Here is a 15,143-nt window from a genome sequence, read left to right on the forward strand (position 1 = left end):
GACAGTCCCAACGGCCTGTTTGAGAGAGAGAGAGAGAGAGAGAGAAACAAGTCTAATTTCTATTTAAATGAATATTTTAGCAAAATTGATAATGATTTGACGAATCGACGATGATTCAAAAGTATTATATTTATTTGTAGTCTTGATCAAGTTATAATTTTATTATTATTTTTTTTTGAAAAAATACTATTTAAAGTGTAACACAACGTGGCATGGATCAATTTATGTAAGATTGTGCATCAGTTATATAAATACAAACAGAGATCGAAATATATTAGTATGTTTCCAAAACTTTGAAGAAACCGAAACTATTTATACGAAGATATAAAAGTTCCAAAGAGGCAAATGCCGGCAAAACCAATAATGTTAGTGGTACAGTTTTTGTTTAATTAGAAAAGTTGTTCATGGGTCAAAGTTGAATAGAGATTTCAGCCACTTTTTGTCTTGTAGATTAAATTTTTAGAAAGAACCTCAGACCTCAACAAATTGATTATTATTATTTTTTATCCTAATATTAATTATTAGGTAGGAAGTTTTACATAAAGTAAATTTTTAACTATTCCCAAAAAAATAAAAAATAAAAATTCCTAGCTTTTGATCCACCAACCAAACACACTAATAATTATTCATTTTATGATAGAAGAGCCTTTAAACAAGTCTCCTCTTCTCTAGGTTCCAAGCAAGCCAATACCAGCATTACAAGATTATATTGGTGAGCTCAGATCGTCTCTCCTCTCATACACACAAAAAATGGGCCGTACTGGTGCTAGTACTAGTCACCATGTTTTGGTCATACCATTTCCTGTTCAGGGACATGTGAACCCTCTCATGCTTTTTTCTCACAAATTAGCACTACAAGGTTTCAAGGTCTCTTTTCTTAACACAGATTTCAACCATAAGCGAGTTTTGAGTGCAATGGCTTTGTGTGATGATGGCAAGAGTCCTGTAGGCTCGAAAAACATTAGTTTGGTGTCAATCCCAGATGGGTTGAGTCCTGATGATGATAGAACTGATATGGCCTTGTTGTGTGAAGCAATCTTGGATAACATGCCTGCAAAGCTGGAGGAGTTGCTCACAAACTTCAATGCATTATCAGATGGTGATGATGATAAGAAGATCACTTGTGTGATTGCAGATGGAAATATGGGATGGGCCATGGAAGTTGCAACCAAGATGGGAATAAGAGGAGCAATCTTTTGGCCTGCTGCAGCTGCCACTTTTGTCATGGAACTCAACATCCAAAGAATGATTAATGAGGGTCTCATCGATTCCAGTGGTGAGAATTTTAAGAGTTTGAAAGTTTCTGTCTTTCCTCTTCTCTTGTTTGTGTTATTGAAAATATGTTTGATATACATAATTAAGCTCATTTTCTATTAGTGTAAACTCTTAAGATAAGTGATAATTTACTATCGTATCGTATAAAACTCTACACTATTTTTTTCATTCTTTAACGGAACTCTGTTTATGTTCTAATTTGCTCAATTTATTTCTTTCTTAATTCTTAAAAAAAAAGATATATAGCATTTTCATGACATAGTCCAAATTTGCTTTTTTCACAAGGTTGATAAAGAGTTTTTCATATATTTGTAATAGACAGACTTGTTTTCTTAAGCTATTGGGATAGATGTTAATTAATTAGCATGTGTATAATATATATATAGATGTTAGAATAATCAATGTTTCTTGTGTTGAGTATGGATTTTATATGTAGTTGGGTTGAATTTCTAACAGCTTTTGAGTTTTTGTGATGGATAATAGCAACTCAAAATATGATATTAGAATCCAATTGTGTAAAAAGTTAATGGGGATGGTTAAAGCCTAAATCGTAGCTAGCCAAGTGCACAAGAAAGTATGCCATGATCACCAATCAGAGCCCACTCCCTCATTTCTCTAGCATCTTCTACTTCATTAAAACACAACTATACAATTTTAATTACCAAAGGTATAATTATAAACAAACAAATCCATTACAGCAGGGACTAGTTCTTTGATTTATACCCTCTTCATAATTCTCTGTTTGTAAAAACTTCTGCAGTTTCAACTTCATGATTTCATTATCTTTTTGGCCTTTTTCGTAGGATTCCAAACCAACAAAAAACAGAAACTTCATCTCTCCCAGGGCTTGCCTGCTATGGATGCATCAAACTTTCCGTGGTCTTGCACAGGCGATTCAACCTCACAGAAGACTATATTCCACTATGTAGAAAGATTTGTAGAAGCTTCCAAGTTGACAGACTGGTGGCTCTTCAACACAGCCTATGATGTGGAGCCTGCAGCGATTTCTTTGTATCCAAGAATCCTCCCAATAGGTCCATTGTTAGCAAGCCAGAGCCTCGGAGAATTAGGGGCACAGTTTTGGAGAGAAGACCATTCCTGCCTAAACTGGCTCGATAAACAGAAACCTTCCTCTGTCATATATGTGTCATTTGGGAGCTTGACTGTTCATGATGAGACCCAAATCAATGCGCTAGCTCTTGGACTGGAGCTCACTGGCAGGCCATTTCTCTGGGTTGTTCGTCCTGGAATGATCAAATCGCGGAATGATTCGAACCCAAATGGGTTTCTAAAATCTCGAGGTAAAATAGTGAGTTGGGTGCCCCAGCAGAAGGTTCTGAGTCACCCTGCAATTGCTTGTTTTGTTAGTCATTGCGGTTGGAACTCAACCCTGGAAGGGTTGAGTAATGGTTTGCCTTTCTTGTGCTGGCCTTATTTTGTTGATCAGTTTTTCAATATGAGCTACATTTGTGATATTTGGAAAGTTGGATTAGGATTTGAACGAAATGAAAAGGGGATCATATCAGGTGAGGAAGTGAAGAAAAAGGTGGAACAAGTTCTTGGTGATGAAAGTATAAGAGCAAGATCTTTACAGCTCAAGGAATTGGCCATGAAAAATATAGCAAAAGATGGTCAGTCTTGAAAGAATTTGAACGACTTCATCAAATGGCTCAAGGCATAGAGGTGGTCCTTTACTCCTTTTTCAGGATGCCATTCTCATTAGTATTCTATTTGGTCATATATTTTAAATTTGAAATTTGTTTTTATGGTCTGTATAAGAGAATCCCAAAATAGAATTGGAGTCTGTTTGCTAGTGCTTGCTAATAAGTGGTGCCAAGAAAAAAAAAACACTAGGTGTGTGTTTGGTTGTACCATAGAATTCCGATGGTGCTGTTAAAAAACAAAAAAAAAAAAAAAATTAACTATATGTTTGTTAAAAAAAGTAGGAAATTCTTTTTATGAAAAATAAGCAATCCAAGTGTTTCTAAGAGAAACGTATCAAAGTTGGTGTTTCTAAGATAAAAAAAGAAAGGCATCCAATGTATTAATTAAAGTATTAAATTATCCAAAATAACTTTAAAAGCGCTTCAACCAAAAATTTCATCGCTATTCAAAAAAAATAAATAAAAAGTGTTACAAAAAATAACTCCATCGATATCCACCAATCGTTTCACTTTTTCAAAGATTGCCTCCATAGCAAAAATTACTCCATCTTTCTCCTAATAGCTCTTCAGCCTCTGCAACCACTGACTGGCTTTCAATGCAGTTCCCAAAGAATGTGGTAGGAAGAGCAGGTTTCAAGCAATTTCTGCAGTCAGCACCGAACACAAGCATCATTTTCTTCATTTCAAATATCTTTGCTAGGCAAACCCATGTGTACCCGATGGTTAGAGAAAAGGTTGATATATTATTATGAACAGGATTGTTTTGGACGTTCATCGATTAATCTTCTTCTTAAACTTTTTCTATGTCTTGCTTAGTAAATTCAAATGTTCCTCGTACTAAACCTGGAAGAAGCTTTCTTCCTCCTGATACCATTAAGCTTTTGTAGCCGATGGACAAGTCGAATGCTAGAGGATGGTAATGGTTGGCTTGGCCAAAGCCAAAGCCATTGCTGGAGAGATGGTAGAAATCCATGTTGGACTATGCTATGGTAAGCAAAACTCCATGATCATCATCATCGCCGTCAGTGTCGTAGTTGATGATTGGTTTGTGAGAGTTTTGAGGCCAAGTGATATTTCCTGCGAGAGGGAGGAGGTTGTGGAGAGTGAGAGAGAGAGAGTGTTTTGAGTTTTGGAATAATGGAATCCATGAAAAGTTGTATGGTGGTAGTAGAACAAGAACAAGTTTGGTAGAAGAAAATGCGCTGGACTGGGTGTAGCCTTTTAGCAAGTGTTAAGTAAAAGACTCTTAGACTCAGAGGAAGACAGTTGGTGGTGGTGTTGGTGGTCGAATTTTGTAGTTCTGGTGGCGGAGCAACGCGGCTAAGCTCAAGTGCTTTCAGTGGCTGCCGGCAAGGGATGTTCCATTTTCTAAAGGAGGATTGTAAAAAAAAAAAAAAAAAAAAAAAAAAAAAAATCTCAACTTGCTATAGGAAAATTAAGACAGGCGTTATAACAGGATATGAAATTGTCTGTCTCGACAACATGTTTAATTCTACCATCTAACCCCAAACAACCAGAATTTATAATTTATTATAGTTGCTGCTGAATGATCACATCGATTCCACATAAAGACTAATATAAATGTAACGATGACCCACTTTTAATGGTTTATGTTTTTGGAAGAAATGGTAATTCAATTTGATATTGGAGCCAAATATTTTATCTATAAAATGAAGCCAAAAAAAGGTAAGGCCTGCTTTTACACCTTTTTTGTTCTCTGCTCTATTCTAAATACTTCAGCGATTTATTACTTTTGGCTGCATCAGAAATTACTTCACAGTTATTATCTAGGTTTGCATGCAGGATTTCCATACCAATAAACAACAGATGATGATTCATCTTTCCCGGGGTTTGCCTGCTATTGGTTTTCCTTTTGCCTTGTTTGTCCTGGAATGTTTGTTAACACTTTCAATAATTCAACAAGAATGATTGATTTTATATATTAAAAATAAAATTAAAGAAAGAAAAACCGAGAATGATTGATAATGTTATTAGAGTAGTCAGCAAACAATAACAACAACAACAACAAAAGTCAACTTATAAATCCAAATATGAAGGCCATGATATGTACTAAAATAATATGGCAGTACTGCAAGACAAAACGATATGAATGGTAGATCCAACATTGATATTCCAACAAGCATGAAGACAATACTTAGAGCATAGCCATAGACCCTTTTCTCCTATAGCCATAGACCCTTTTCTCCTAACATCCCAGCACTTAGAGCATACCCATAGACCCTGTTCTCCTAATATCCCCATAGAAGTGGCAGGGGCTTGGGACTATAATCTAGCAGATTAATGAAACAAAGAAAATGGAAAATCCACATGTTTTGGTGATACCTTATCCTGCAGCAGGACATGTAATCCCGCTAATGGAGCTCTCACAGTGCCTAGTCCAGCATGGCTTCAAGATTACGTTTGTAAGTACAGAGTATATTCATGAGAAAGTCAGCAATTCATTGGCGATGATTGGTGACGAAGGCAACCACCAAGTTCATCTTATAATGATCTCAGACGGGTTGTCCTTGGAAGATAGGAAGAAACCAGGCAAGTTTTCTGAAACAATCTTGCGTATCATGCCTGGGAAAGTGGAGGAGCTCATTGAAGAGATTAACGGACCGGGAGGAGATGAAATTACTTGTGTCCTTGCCGATCAGAGTCTTGGATGGGTTCTGGAAATTGCCGAGCAAAAAGGAATCAAACGAGCTGCCTTCTGTCCTGCAGCTGCTGCTCTGTTAGTCCAAGGATTTAGCATCCCAAAGCTGATTGATGAGGGTGTCATTAACAATGATGGTTAGAACCTTTTCAAACTTAGCTTTTTCTTATACTGCGTTAGCTTCTTTCACAAGAACATAAGGAGACTGTACAAACAGATGAAACATGCGTATCTTTTGAATCCCTTTGGCTCTTAGAAAGTGATCTAGCTTATATAATCAATATATACTAACTATAACTTTCATATAGGAAAAAGCTTTATTGTAAACACAATTAGTAGCAGCTGATAAAATATGGTATTTAGTTACAACTGAGATTTCCTTTGCAGGAACTCCAATGAAGAAACAGTTGTCTGATATGCCTGCCATGAATACAGAAAACTTTGTGTGGACCTGCCTTGGCAACATGACCCTGCAGAAAAACATTTTTGGTCTCATGGTTAGAAACAACAAATCTATTAAGTTAGCAGACTGGTTAATTTGCAACTCAACTTATGACCTTGAGCCAGCAGCATTCGAAATGGCCCCAAAAGTCCTACCTATAGGTCCACTTCTGGCAAGCAACAGGCTACGAGACTCTGCAGGAAACTTCAGGCCAGAAGACTCGATCTGTTTGAAATGGCTTGATCAACAGCCTCCACAGTCGGTCGTCTATGTTGCATTTGGCAGTTTCACAATTTTTGATCCAGCACAGCTTCGAGAATTGGCCTTGGGTTTAGAACTCTCCAAAAGACCATTCCTGTGGGTTGTGAGACAAAATATGACAGATAAAGTCAATGATGCCTACCCAAAAGGACTTCATGACAGTGTAGCCACTAGAGGACTGATTGTGAGTTGGGCACCTCAACAGAAGGTTCTCTCTCATCCATCCATTGCCTGCTTCCTGAGCCATTGTGGCTGGAACTCCACTATGGAAGGATTAAGCAATGGGATTCCTTTCTTGTGCTGGCCTTACTTTGCTGACCAGTTCCTTAATCAAAACTACATCTGTGATGTTTGGAGGATTGGATTGGGGTTTGATCAAAATGAAAGTGGTATCATTACCCGAAGTGAAATAAGAATTAAGTTAGAGCAACTTCTGAATGATGAAGACATAAAAGCAAGGGCTGTAGACTTCAAGGAAATGGCAGCAAGTAGTATCAGAGAAGGTGGTAGCTCTTACAAAAATTTCAGGAATTTTGTTGAATGGATAAGTCAGATTTAAATTCATTCTGTATGTTTCAACTTCAAGTTTTATTCCGGTGTTTTTTTCTTTATTTCTTTTTTATTTTTTCCATGAGCAAACAAATTAATTTCAGAGGAAAGGATAAAGAGAAATACTCCAACCAGGAAAAATCATAGGATGTCCTGCCAATCAGAAGTGCTGCTAAAAGGTCAACATAATTTGAAAAGAAGATATTATTGTACTTAGGCTGCCTGTTCTTTGAACAACAGTTTTGTGTGACGTTTTATAAGAGATAGAATTAATAAAATTATGTGGACCAGCTAATCATCTGCATAATCACCTCCACATACATAGCTTCTTTTAAAAGCTCTTAGAGACTAGAGAAATGACTTCAAGTCTGCAATATGCTAAAAGTACCAATATTAAGACAACAGGATGCTGAATCAAAAACCTGCTTTGAACAAGTTAGCTACTCTGCCTATAGAACTTGTGTTGTGGTAACAGGATGTTTTTGTACTAGTGAAGTGGTCTTCCAAAGGAGGTGCATTTTAGATCTAAGTCTTATTCTATGTTTTTAAGCGGTTCCTGATTCCAGCAGAAATTTTAGATAACGAAATTTCTGACAGCATGAACACTGATTCTATAGTGTGCGTTGCCCAACTTATAACAGCATAAAGTTGACTTTGTACCATTATATACAGATACAAGTTGATGATGCTCCCCATTAGCGCTTATAACAGCGGGCCTGGCTTGCTTTACTGTCCAGACATTTAAAAGTACATTTATTGATACCTTGAGATTATCCTAGCATGAATAATTTTCAGCCAGAAGTGTAAACAAAGTCCATGGAGACGAACCCAGACTAGCCAGATAAAGTCTGCCTAAATATATATATATATATATTGCACAAGAAAAATTCTAAGTCCTATGTATATGTTCATCTTCAATACTTACACAAGAACTGAGGATAGGAGCAGTATACAGAGAACAAAAATTAAAAACAAACGGCTAAAAATTGAAGCCATTTTCGAGAGAGCAGTATCAAAACGACAAAGTAAACCCATAGCAAAAATCAGTATCAAAACGACAAAGTAAACCCATAGCAAAAATGCACACAAGTCAATAACAAAATGATAAATAGGAAGAATGAAACCAAAAAGAAAGAGCCAAGATTTCAGATTCCCAAGTCTCAGACACAAATAACAGCAGATACCATGAAGACAACACTTTTAGCAAGAATTCCTTGAGAAAACCCCCAATCTCTTAGTATATATACATGGTAAAAATTAGTGTTTAGAAACTACATTCGGGAAACTACATTCAGAAACATTCAAAATCTTAAGTAGAGGAAGTCAAACATATGGGTAATCCACATATGTTAGCCATACCTTACCCGGCACAAGGCCATGTGATTCCCTTGATGGAGCTCTAAAAATGCCTAATTAATCATGGCTTCAAAGTCACATTCGTGAATACAGAGTATAATCACAAGCGGGTCATGAATGCAATGGGAGAAACAAGTGATACAGGGACTCAGATTAATCTGGTTTCGATCCCAGATGGCATGGAGGCTTGGGAGAACAGGAATGATCTGGGAAAGCTATGCGAAGCAATTCTAAGTGTCATGCCTGGGAAGCTGGAGGAGCTGATAAAAAAAGATCAACCAAGTCAAATGTGACAAAATTGTTTGTGTCATTCCTGATGAGAGCTGTGATTGGGCCTTGGATGTTGCAGAGAAAATGAAAATCTGCCGAGCTGCCTTTAGGCCTGCAGCAGCTGCACTGTTGGCCTTGGTATTCAGCATCCCAAAGCTCATTCATGATGGTATCATTCAAGATAATGGTGAGATCCTCTTGTCATTTACTTTTGAGAATTCTGCTGCAATTCCATATGTCCATTAACAAGTCCAACACACACTCCAAATGTTGACCAAAACCATCCTTTTGGCTACAATGGCAAATTTAGGCTTCTAAGTTAGGAATATAACTATAAATTGAAGTTCTTTAGAAATTACACTTGGATTTTACCAAAGAAAGAAACATAAGTTGCAAATAATTAGTGAAACAATAATACTTCAAGCACTAAAATTTTCTGTTGACTTTTAGATACAATTAGTAACAATATTTTATTTGTCAAAACTAAAGAAATATCACATGTTAAAAAATACTAACTGCTCCATCACACAAATTTTTAGTTTTTCCGTTACAAACACGAAACAGGGAAGGAACGAAAGGAAAAAGTTGCCAACGCAAGACAAATTCTGAGACACATATAATAAAATAGACAACTATAGAAGAAATATCTACAATATTGATAATGACAAGCAACGATGACTTGGACCTTGATAGTGACGACGATGATGCTGATATGATATACAAAGCAATTTCTCAACTTCTTTAAACCAAAACAACCAACAAACTAGTTGCAGCAAGATAGCCTTTGAAATGTTACTAAAAGGGAAAAGTTGAAATTTTAAACAAGATTTTTTTGGGGCAATTTTAAACAAGATTGGCTGTATATCCTACCCAATTTTCAAATCAAGTTGGATAACTTGACAACAAAAAACTGTAAAATTAACAAATTTCGCTTTCTTTTGCTTATGAGAACCCCATAAGTATATTTTACAACATACAATATTTAATGTGCCAATAGACATGTAAATATCCACCTCCTTTCGTTTTCATATTCATTTATTTTGGGCAGGAACTCCACTGAGAAACCAAATGATTCAGTTGGCACCAACCACGCCAACCACGAGAACAGAAAACTTGGTGTGGGCCTGCATTGGTGATGTGACCACGCAGAGAATTATATTCGAAACCATGGTTAGAAACAACGAATCAATGAAGATGGCAGACTGGGTTCTTTGCAACCCAGACCTTGAGTTAGCTGCCTTCACATTGGCTCCAGAGATCCTACCCATAGGCCCACTTTTGGCAAAAAATCGGCTGGGCAATTCGTCAGGCAACTTCTGGGCAGAAGACACATCGTGTCTAAAGTGGCTCGACAAACAGCCACCAAACTCGGTCATCTATGTTGCATTTGGAAGCTTCACAGTTTTTTACCAAACCCAATTCCAAGAACTAGCTCTAGGCCTTGTACTTTCCAACAGACCATTTCTCTGGGTTGTGAGGCCAGATATGGCTGACAAGGAAAAAATCACCTACCCAGAAGGGTTTACAGAGAGGATAGGCTCACGGGGAAAAATGGTGGGTTGGGCACCACAGCAAAGGATTCTTGGTCATTCTTCTGTGGCTTGCTTCTTGACCCACTGTGGTTGGAACTCTACCATGGAAGGTTTAAACAATGGGGTCATTTTCTTGTGCTGGCCATATTTCGCTGACCAGTTCTTGAATGAAAGCTATATTTGTGACGTTTGGATGGTGGGATTGAGGCTTAAACGAAATGATAGTGGGACAATCATAAAGGAGGAGATCAAGAATAAAGCGGACCAAGTGCTTGGTGATGAAATGTTCAAAGCAAAGGCTTTGGAACTCAAGGAAAAGGCTTTGAACAATGTCAATCTAACAGGATTTTTGAGCATTTCGTTAAGTGGTTGAAAAGTTAAAAATCATAGATAGATTGAAATTTGTCAAGAGCAAAAAGGATCAAGTACTTCAAATCAAATAAGAAACGTAACAAAATCTGTGGACTGCTCTCTATTAAATAAGGATTATAAGAAATGGAAATTCGCAAAATATTTACTTGTACATTTTTGTAAGAAAAATAGTAGAGTAACACACGTGATAAGATTTATTAGTACAAAATGGTATGCATGGATGAATTGTTGAAAATACGACAATGAAAATTTTGCAAGTTTTTTGGAGACCATATTTAGTTTTGGCTTTTATTATCACATCCTTCTAGATGTAACTTCTATTTGTTGGGTCGTCTAATAAACGTCATAAGTTTCATTGTCGTATAGATGATGGAAGACATGGATGACGTGTCACTGACTATGTCATTGCTCCTCGTAGAAACATGAATTGTTAACTACCCGCAACACCTTCGTCCACACATAAATGCCACCACATGGAAAGAAACTCCTATTGTCTCTCCAATAATTGTCTCTGTGCAAACCTCAACTCCAATATAAGATTTTATACAGATATCACTTCTTTTTCTTTTTCTTTTTCTTGTTTTTGTAACTTTTCCCTTATTTAGACGGTCAGTTTTTTTTTATGTGGATGCTGTTAAAATATTGAGTGGGAAAGCCTTGTAAATAGTCATTGAAAAAGAAAAGGAAAAAGAAACTTACAACTACTCAACCAATCTTGCATTACCATATAATACTAGTTTTGTTACTTTTTGTTTGTAGTTTCTAATGCTACTTTAAATGTCAGATTAAAAATAGAATTTGAAGAAGATTACAAGAAAGAGAGACATTGATCCAAAGGGGCACAGAGCCTTAAAAATTGGCTTTTGCACATGGGATTCTTGACTGCTGAGTAAACATTGTCAATATCATCAGAAACACTGCATGCCACCCCCGCAGAACAAAGGACAAGGGGCACTGCTGTCAATTTCATTCAGATATTATGTGAGATATCAGACACTCCCCATTATTTTTTCCTCTGCAATCACTATTTTCCACCACCACCATCGCATTCTCTCTCTCCCTCTCTCTCACATGTCTCTTTCTGCCTCCAATTCCCTGCCCTAGTTAAACCCTTTTGTTTACAAAAACTCTCTCTTGTTTATCTGTCCGCATTGTCTCTCTGTCCATGTGTTTGTTTTAGAGAAAATGTTAGAGAGAAAAAGAAGGGGAGAGATGCCCAACTACAGTCAGATTCCACCCAATATATATATATATATATATATATATATACTTTTGTGTGTTTTGCATTGCAAATTTTTGCGTTCTAAATTATTCAATAGGAATGTGAAAATACCCATTTCACCAAGAAAAAAAAAAAGAATATGAAAATACCCAAACATCGTTATATAGAGATTTGAAGGGCATGTTCTTAAGTTAAGGAAAAAGAGAAGCTTTTATGTCAATTCAAATCCCATGCTAAACTACTTTGACTGACTGGAAATTCCATTTCTTTCATTTGCTATAGCTGCAATTACTTAGCACAAAAGTTTTAGGAAAACCAAGAAACAGATTAAACAAAACTTGGGCAAGACAAGTACATAGTCAGGATACCAAAACAAATGAACAAAAAAATTATAGATCATATTCACTTAAAAGTCTAAGTGACGGAAAAAGTTCCAGAACCTTTCTGTATTTTTTTTTTTTTTTTCTTATCCACTTTCGATTCAACCAAACAGACCATGCAAAATATCAAACACCAAAAAAAACACAAAAAAAAAAAGAGACTAAAAGAACCTCTTTTTTTTTTCTCATGAAGAAAAATTAAAAACTAAACTATGATATAGCATTTTCATCAGTCTCAGTAGATCCATAAAAGTCGACGAGTTTCTGCAAAATCACGACCTGGGTCCGCAAGAGAACGATGTAATCAGCTGTTTGTTGAAACAATTGGTCAGGTTTTACTATTTCTCCATCGTGGGGTGGAATGAGATTCTTGAGGGCTTCCAATTTGTCTGAGACCTTGGAAGTAGAACACTTGGGCAGCACTCCATTGTTAAAGCTTCTTCGAGCTCTGCAGGGACGCGAACGAGGCCTTCTTCTCGGGCTGAATTTGGTTATTTTCTTCGTGCTTTTCACGCTGCTCTTGGGGTGGTTCGTTGGGGCTGAGCTCATTGCAGAGTTTGTATATGCCAGAGAAAAACAAGAAGAATAAGAAAATAGAAGAAAGAAGAAGACAATTGTTACAAGGTGCAGAGAGGAGGCGCTTCGGGGTTTAAGTATTGTTGGGTTCGCAGATTGCCATTTGGATTGTCGTTTTCTACGAAATTGCCATTCCTTTTTTTCTGCGTGCTCTTCATCATCTTCGAACTCTTTTTTTCCTTTTTAATCTCCAATCCTGTGTGGCTGTGTCTTTTATTGGTCTAGATTTTTTTTTTTTTTTTTTAACTATATGATTAAGAAATATCCAAAAAAAAAAAAAAAAAAAAAGGATTATTGACAATAAAAGATAAAGGAAAACAGAATGAACACAAATCACGTGGAAAAGAAAACCAGTGAAAATAACAACACTTTAGGCATAACTCATGCATTTGTCCTATCAAATATAGCTCTTCGTGATTAGGGAATTATTATTACTATTATTGTTTTTCCTCCATGGTTTTCTTCGTCAAAATTCATACTTATGGATGGGTCTTGCTTGTTGCATTTCTTAACAAATTTTGTTTCATATAAAATTTTAGATTAATTGTACTTTTATACTTTATTTTAAGTTAGATTGCACTTTTTAATTTAAAATATATTATCTTAGATTTTTAATTTGTAATTTTTTTCACATTAATTTAATTTTTAATTAATTTTCAAATTGATATCTAAAAAGTTAAAAAATTTTAAAAAATTGACTAATTTTTTTCAATTTATAATTAAGATGAGAAAAAAAATGATTGATTGATTGATTAATAAAAAAAAATAATCAATTTTTTTAAATTTTAAACTTTTTTAATTAATTTAAAAATCGATTTACAAATTAAACTAATATATAATAATTTATAAATTAAAAATCTAATATGAAATATTTTAAATTTGAAAATTTAATAGACAATCTAATTTAAATTACATTATACGAAATCGCAATTATTATTATTATTATTTTTTTTTTTTGGTCTTTTTGAAACACAAGTTTTTTTATTTTAAAGCTTATAATTATTATGATGTAGATGTAAACGGATTATTTTTTTTTTTCCATGTCCATTTTATTGTGCTGTACTTAGGAGCATACCAAATCCATGTCCATGGAGTTCCAAAAATGTCTCTAAACAACTTACATTTTATACAAAAACAAATAAATAAATATATATGAAATTAAATATGAGAAACCTAGCTATTCTTCGTCAAATATGTTGCTGAAATTGTCCTAAAGTGTTGAATAAAAATATCCTGCTAAGGATGTCAATGCACACCTAACGTCTTTTGGGGGTTTTTGGAAATCGGGAGGAGTTGTTTAATGCTTTAATTTTATTTTATTTTTTTTTTTTTTTTTTAGCCTCTTGGACAGTGAAGGAAAAATAGGTAGGGTGGAGGCCCAATGAAAACTCAGATATTTTTACGGAAACAAGGGTGTTAGTGTAATTTCACAGTAAGATAGCACTCATTTCGTATCTCACTTAAAAAGAGAAAGCGGGAACATGGCTCAACTTGCGAGCCAGAAAGCCTGCCCATCTGGAATGGCACATGTGAGGTCCCGGACCGTCAATTTCTTTGTTCCCCAAAATACCCTCAAACCATGTTCCCATTCTCAAACCCAAAAAATAAAAAAATAAAATAAAAAAAATTTCAAATTAATAGTTTTGTCATCATTAAATATTAAACCTAAACCCAATAGATGAAAATAATCACTATAATAACTATAAAGTTATGGTTCAATCAAATCTAGGATTAAATAAAATCCTTCTTCGATTTAATATATATTCAAAAAAGAATAATAGGAAAGCCCTAATACTCTAATTGGATGAGTTTTTGAACTTTTGGCAGACCTGTCACTTTTAAACAACCATGCCAAGGTCTATATAGATTAGAGATTAAATCTTTTGTTCCATTTTCAATCCGTCAAATAGATGAAAATACCTTACTTAAAATATAAATAATTTTAATATGAATTAAAAAAAAAAAAGATTGTTTCTTAAGCTGAGGTGTATTGTCATATACAAGAACGAAAAGCAAAAAGACAAACATCAATGGATTAGATTAATAATAAATTGATAGTTCATTAGGATAATCCTTTCTCATATTACGTGGCTAAGCAAGCAAACAACAACACAAAAGTTCTAATAAATCGGTATAATTAAAAATAAATAAATAACATTTGGAGAACCATAAGAGTATTAAAAGAGACATTTATAAAAAAAATATGATTTAGGATGATCCAAAAAACCAAAAATTAAATATAAAAAAAAACAAAAAAAAAAAATTGGAAAGACAAAAGCTTTGGTTTGTGTGTAAAATAAGTGAGAAAAGGAGAAGGGCAAAAGGGTAAAATGAAGAGATAAAAAAGGAAGGTTGGGAGAGAGTTGCAAGGGGAGAGTGGCTTCCCAAAAGGGTGCATGTGAAGGTGAAATGGGCCAGCAAAGCCCCATTGGAGGGGTTGGAGTGAGAGAGTGTAAGAGAAAGAGAAAGAGAAAGAGCACATGGGAAGCACATGCACAGTAAGAGTTTTGGAGTGTAGTGTTTTGGGGGAGAGAGAGAGGGGAAAGAGAAGGGCATGTGACAAATGAGAGACAGTGAGGCAGGCA

General features: G+C 35.3%; 2 protein-coding genes, 1 long non-coding RNA gene and 1 pseudogene across 3 annotated transcripts; 3 read left to right on the forward strand and 1 right to left on the reverse strand.

Moving 5' to 3' along the window:
- Window positions 1-657: 657 nt before the first annotated feature.
- Window positions 658-3,195, forward strand: LOC107415909 (UDP-glycosyltransferase 83A1). Its single transcript, XM_016024321.4, has 2 exons — window positions 658-1,276; window positions 2,079-3,195. Exons 1-2 carry the CDS (start codon window positions 751-753, stop codon window positions 2,915-2,917), a joined length of 1,365 nt encoding a protein of 454 aa, XP_015879807.3. The 5' UTR covers window positions 658-750; the 3' UTR covers window positions 2,918-3,195.
- Window positions 3,196-4,881: 1,686 nt separating this feature from the next.
- On the forward strand, window positions 4,882-8,210 carry LOC107415913 (UDP-glycosyltransferase 83A1). The gene is made up of 2 exons (XM_016024324.4): window positions 4,882-5,735; window positions 5,986-8,210. Exons 1-2 carry the CDS (start codon window positions 5,255-5,257, stop codon window positions 6,858-6,860), a joined length of 1,356 nt encoding a protein of 451 aa, XP_015879810.3. The 5' UTR covers window positions 4,882-5,254; the 3' UTR covers window positions 6,861-8,210.
- LOC132803360 (uncharacterized) lies at window positions 5,730-9,630 on the reverse strand. Its single transcript, XR_009638540.1, has 5 exons — window positions 9,490-9,630; window positions 8,210-8,768; window positions 6,499-6,643; window positions 6,196-6,395; window positions 5,730-6,068 (listed from the first exon to the last, which is right to left on the reverse strand). It is a non-coding gene; the product is annotated as an uncharacterized LOC132803360 (long non-coding RNA).
- LOC107415910 (UDP-glycosyltransferase 83A1-like) lies at window positions 8,167-10,641 on the forward strand (annotated as a pseudogene).
- The last annotated feature ends 4,502 nt before the right edge of the window (window positions 10,642-15,143 follow it).

Source organism: Ziziphus jujuba, chromosome 4, assembly GCF_031755915.1.
Source record: "Ziziphus jujuba cultivar Dongzao chromosome 4, ASM3175591v1".
Classification (NCBI taxonomy): Eukaryota; Viridiplantae; Streptophyta; class Magnoliopsida; order Rosales; family Rhamnaceae; genus Ziziphus; species Ziziphus jujuba.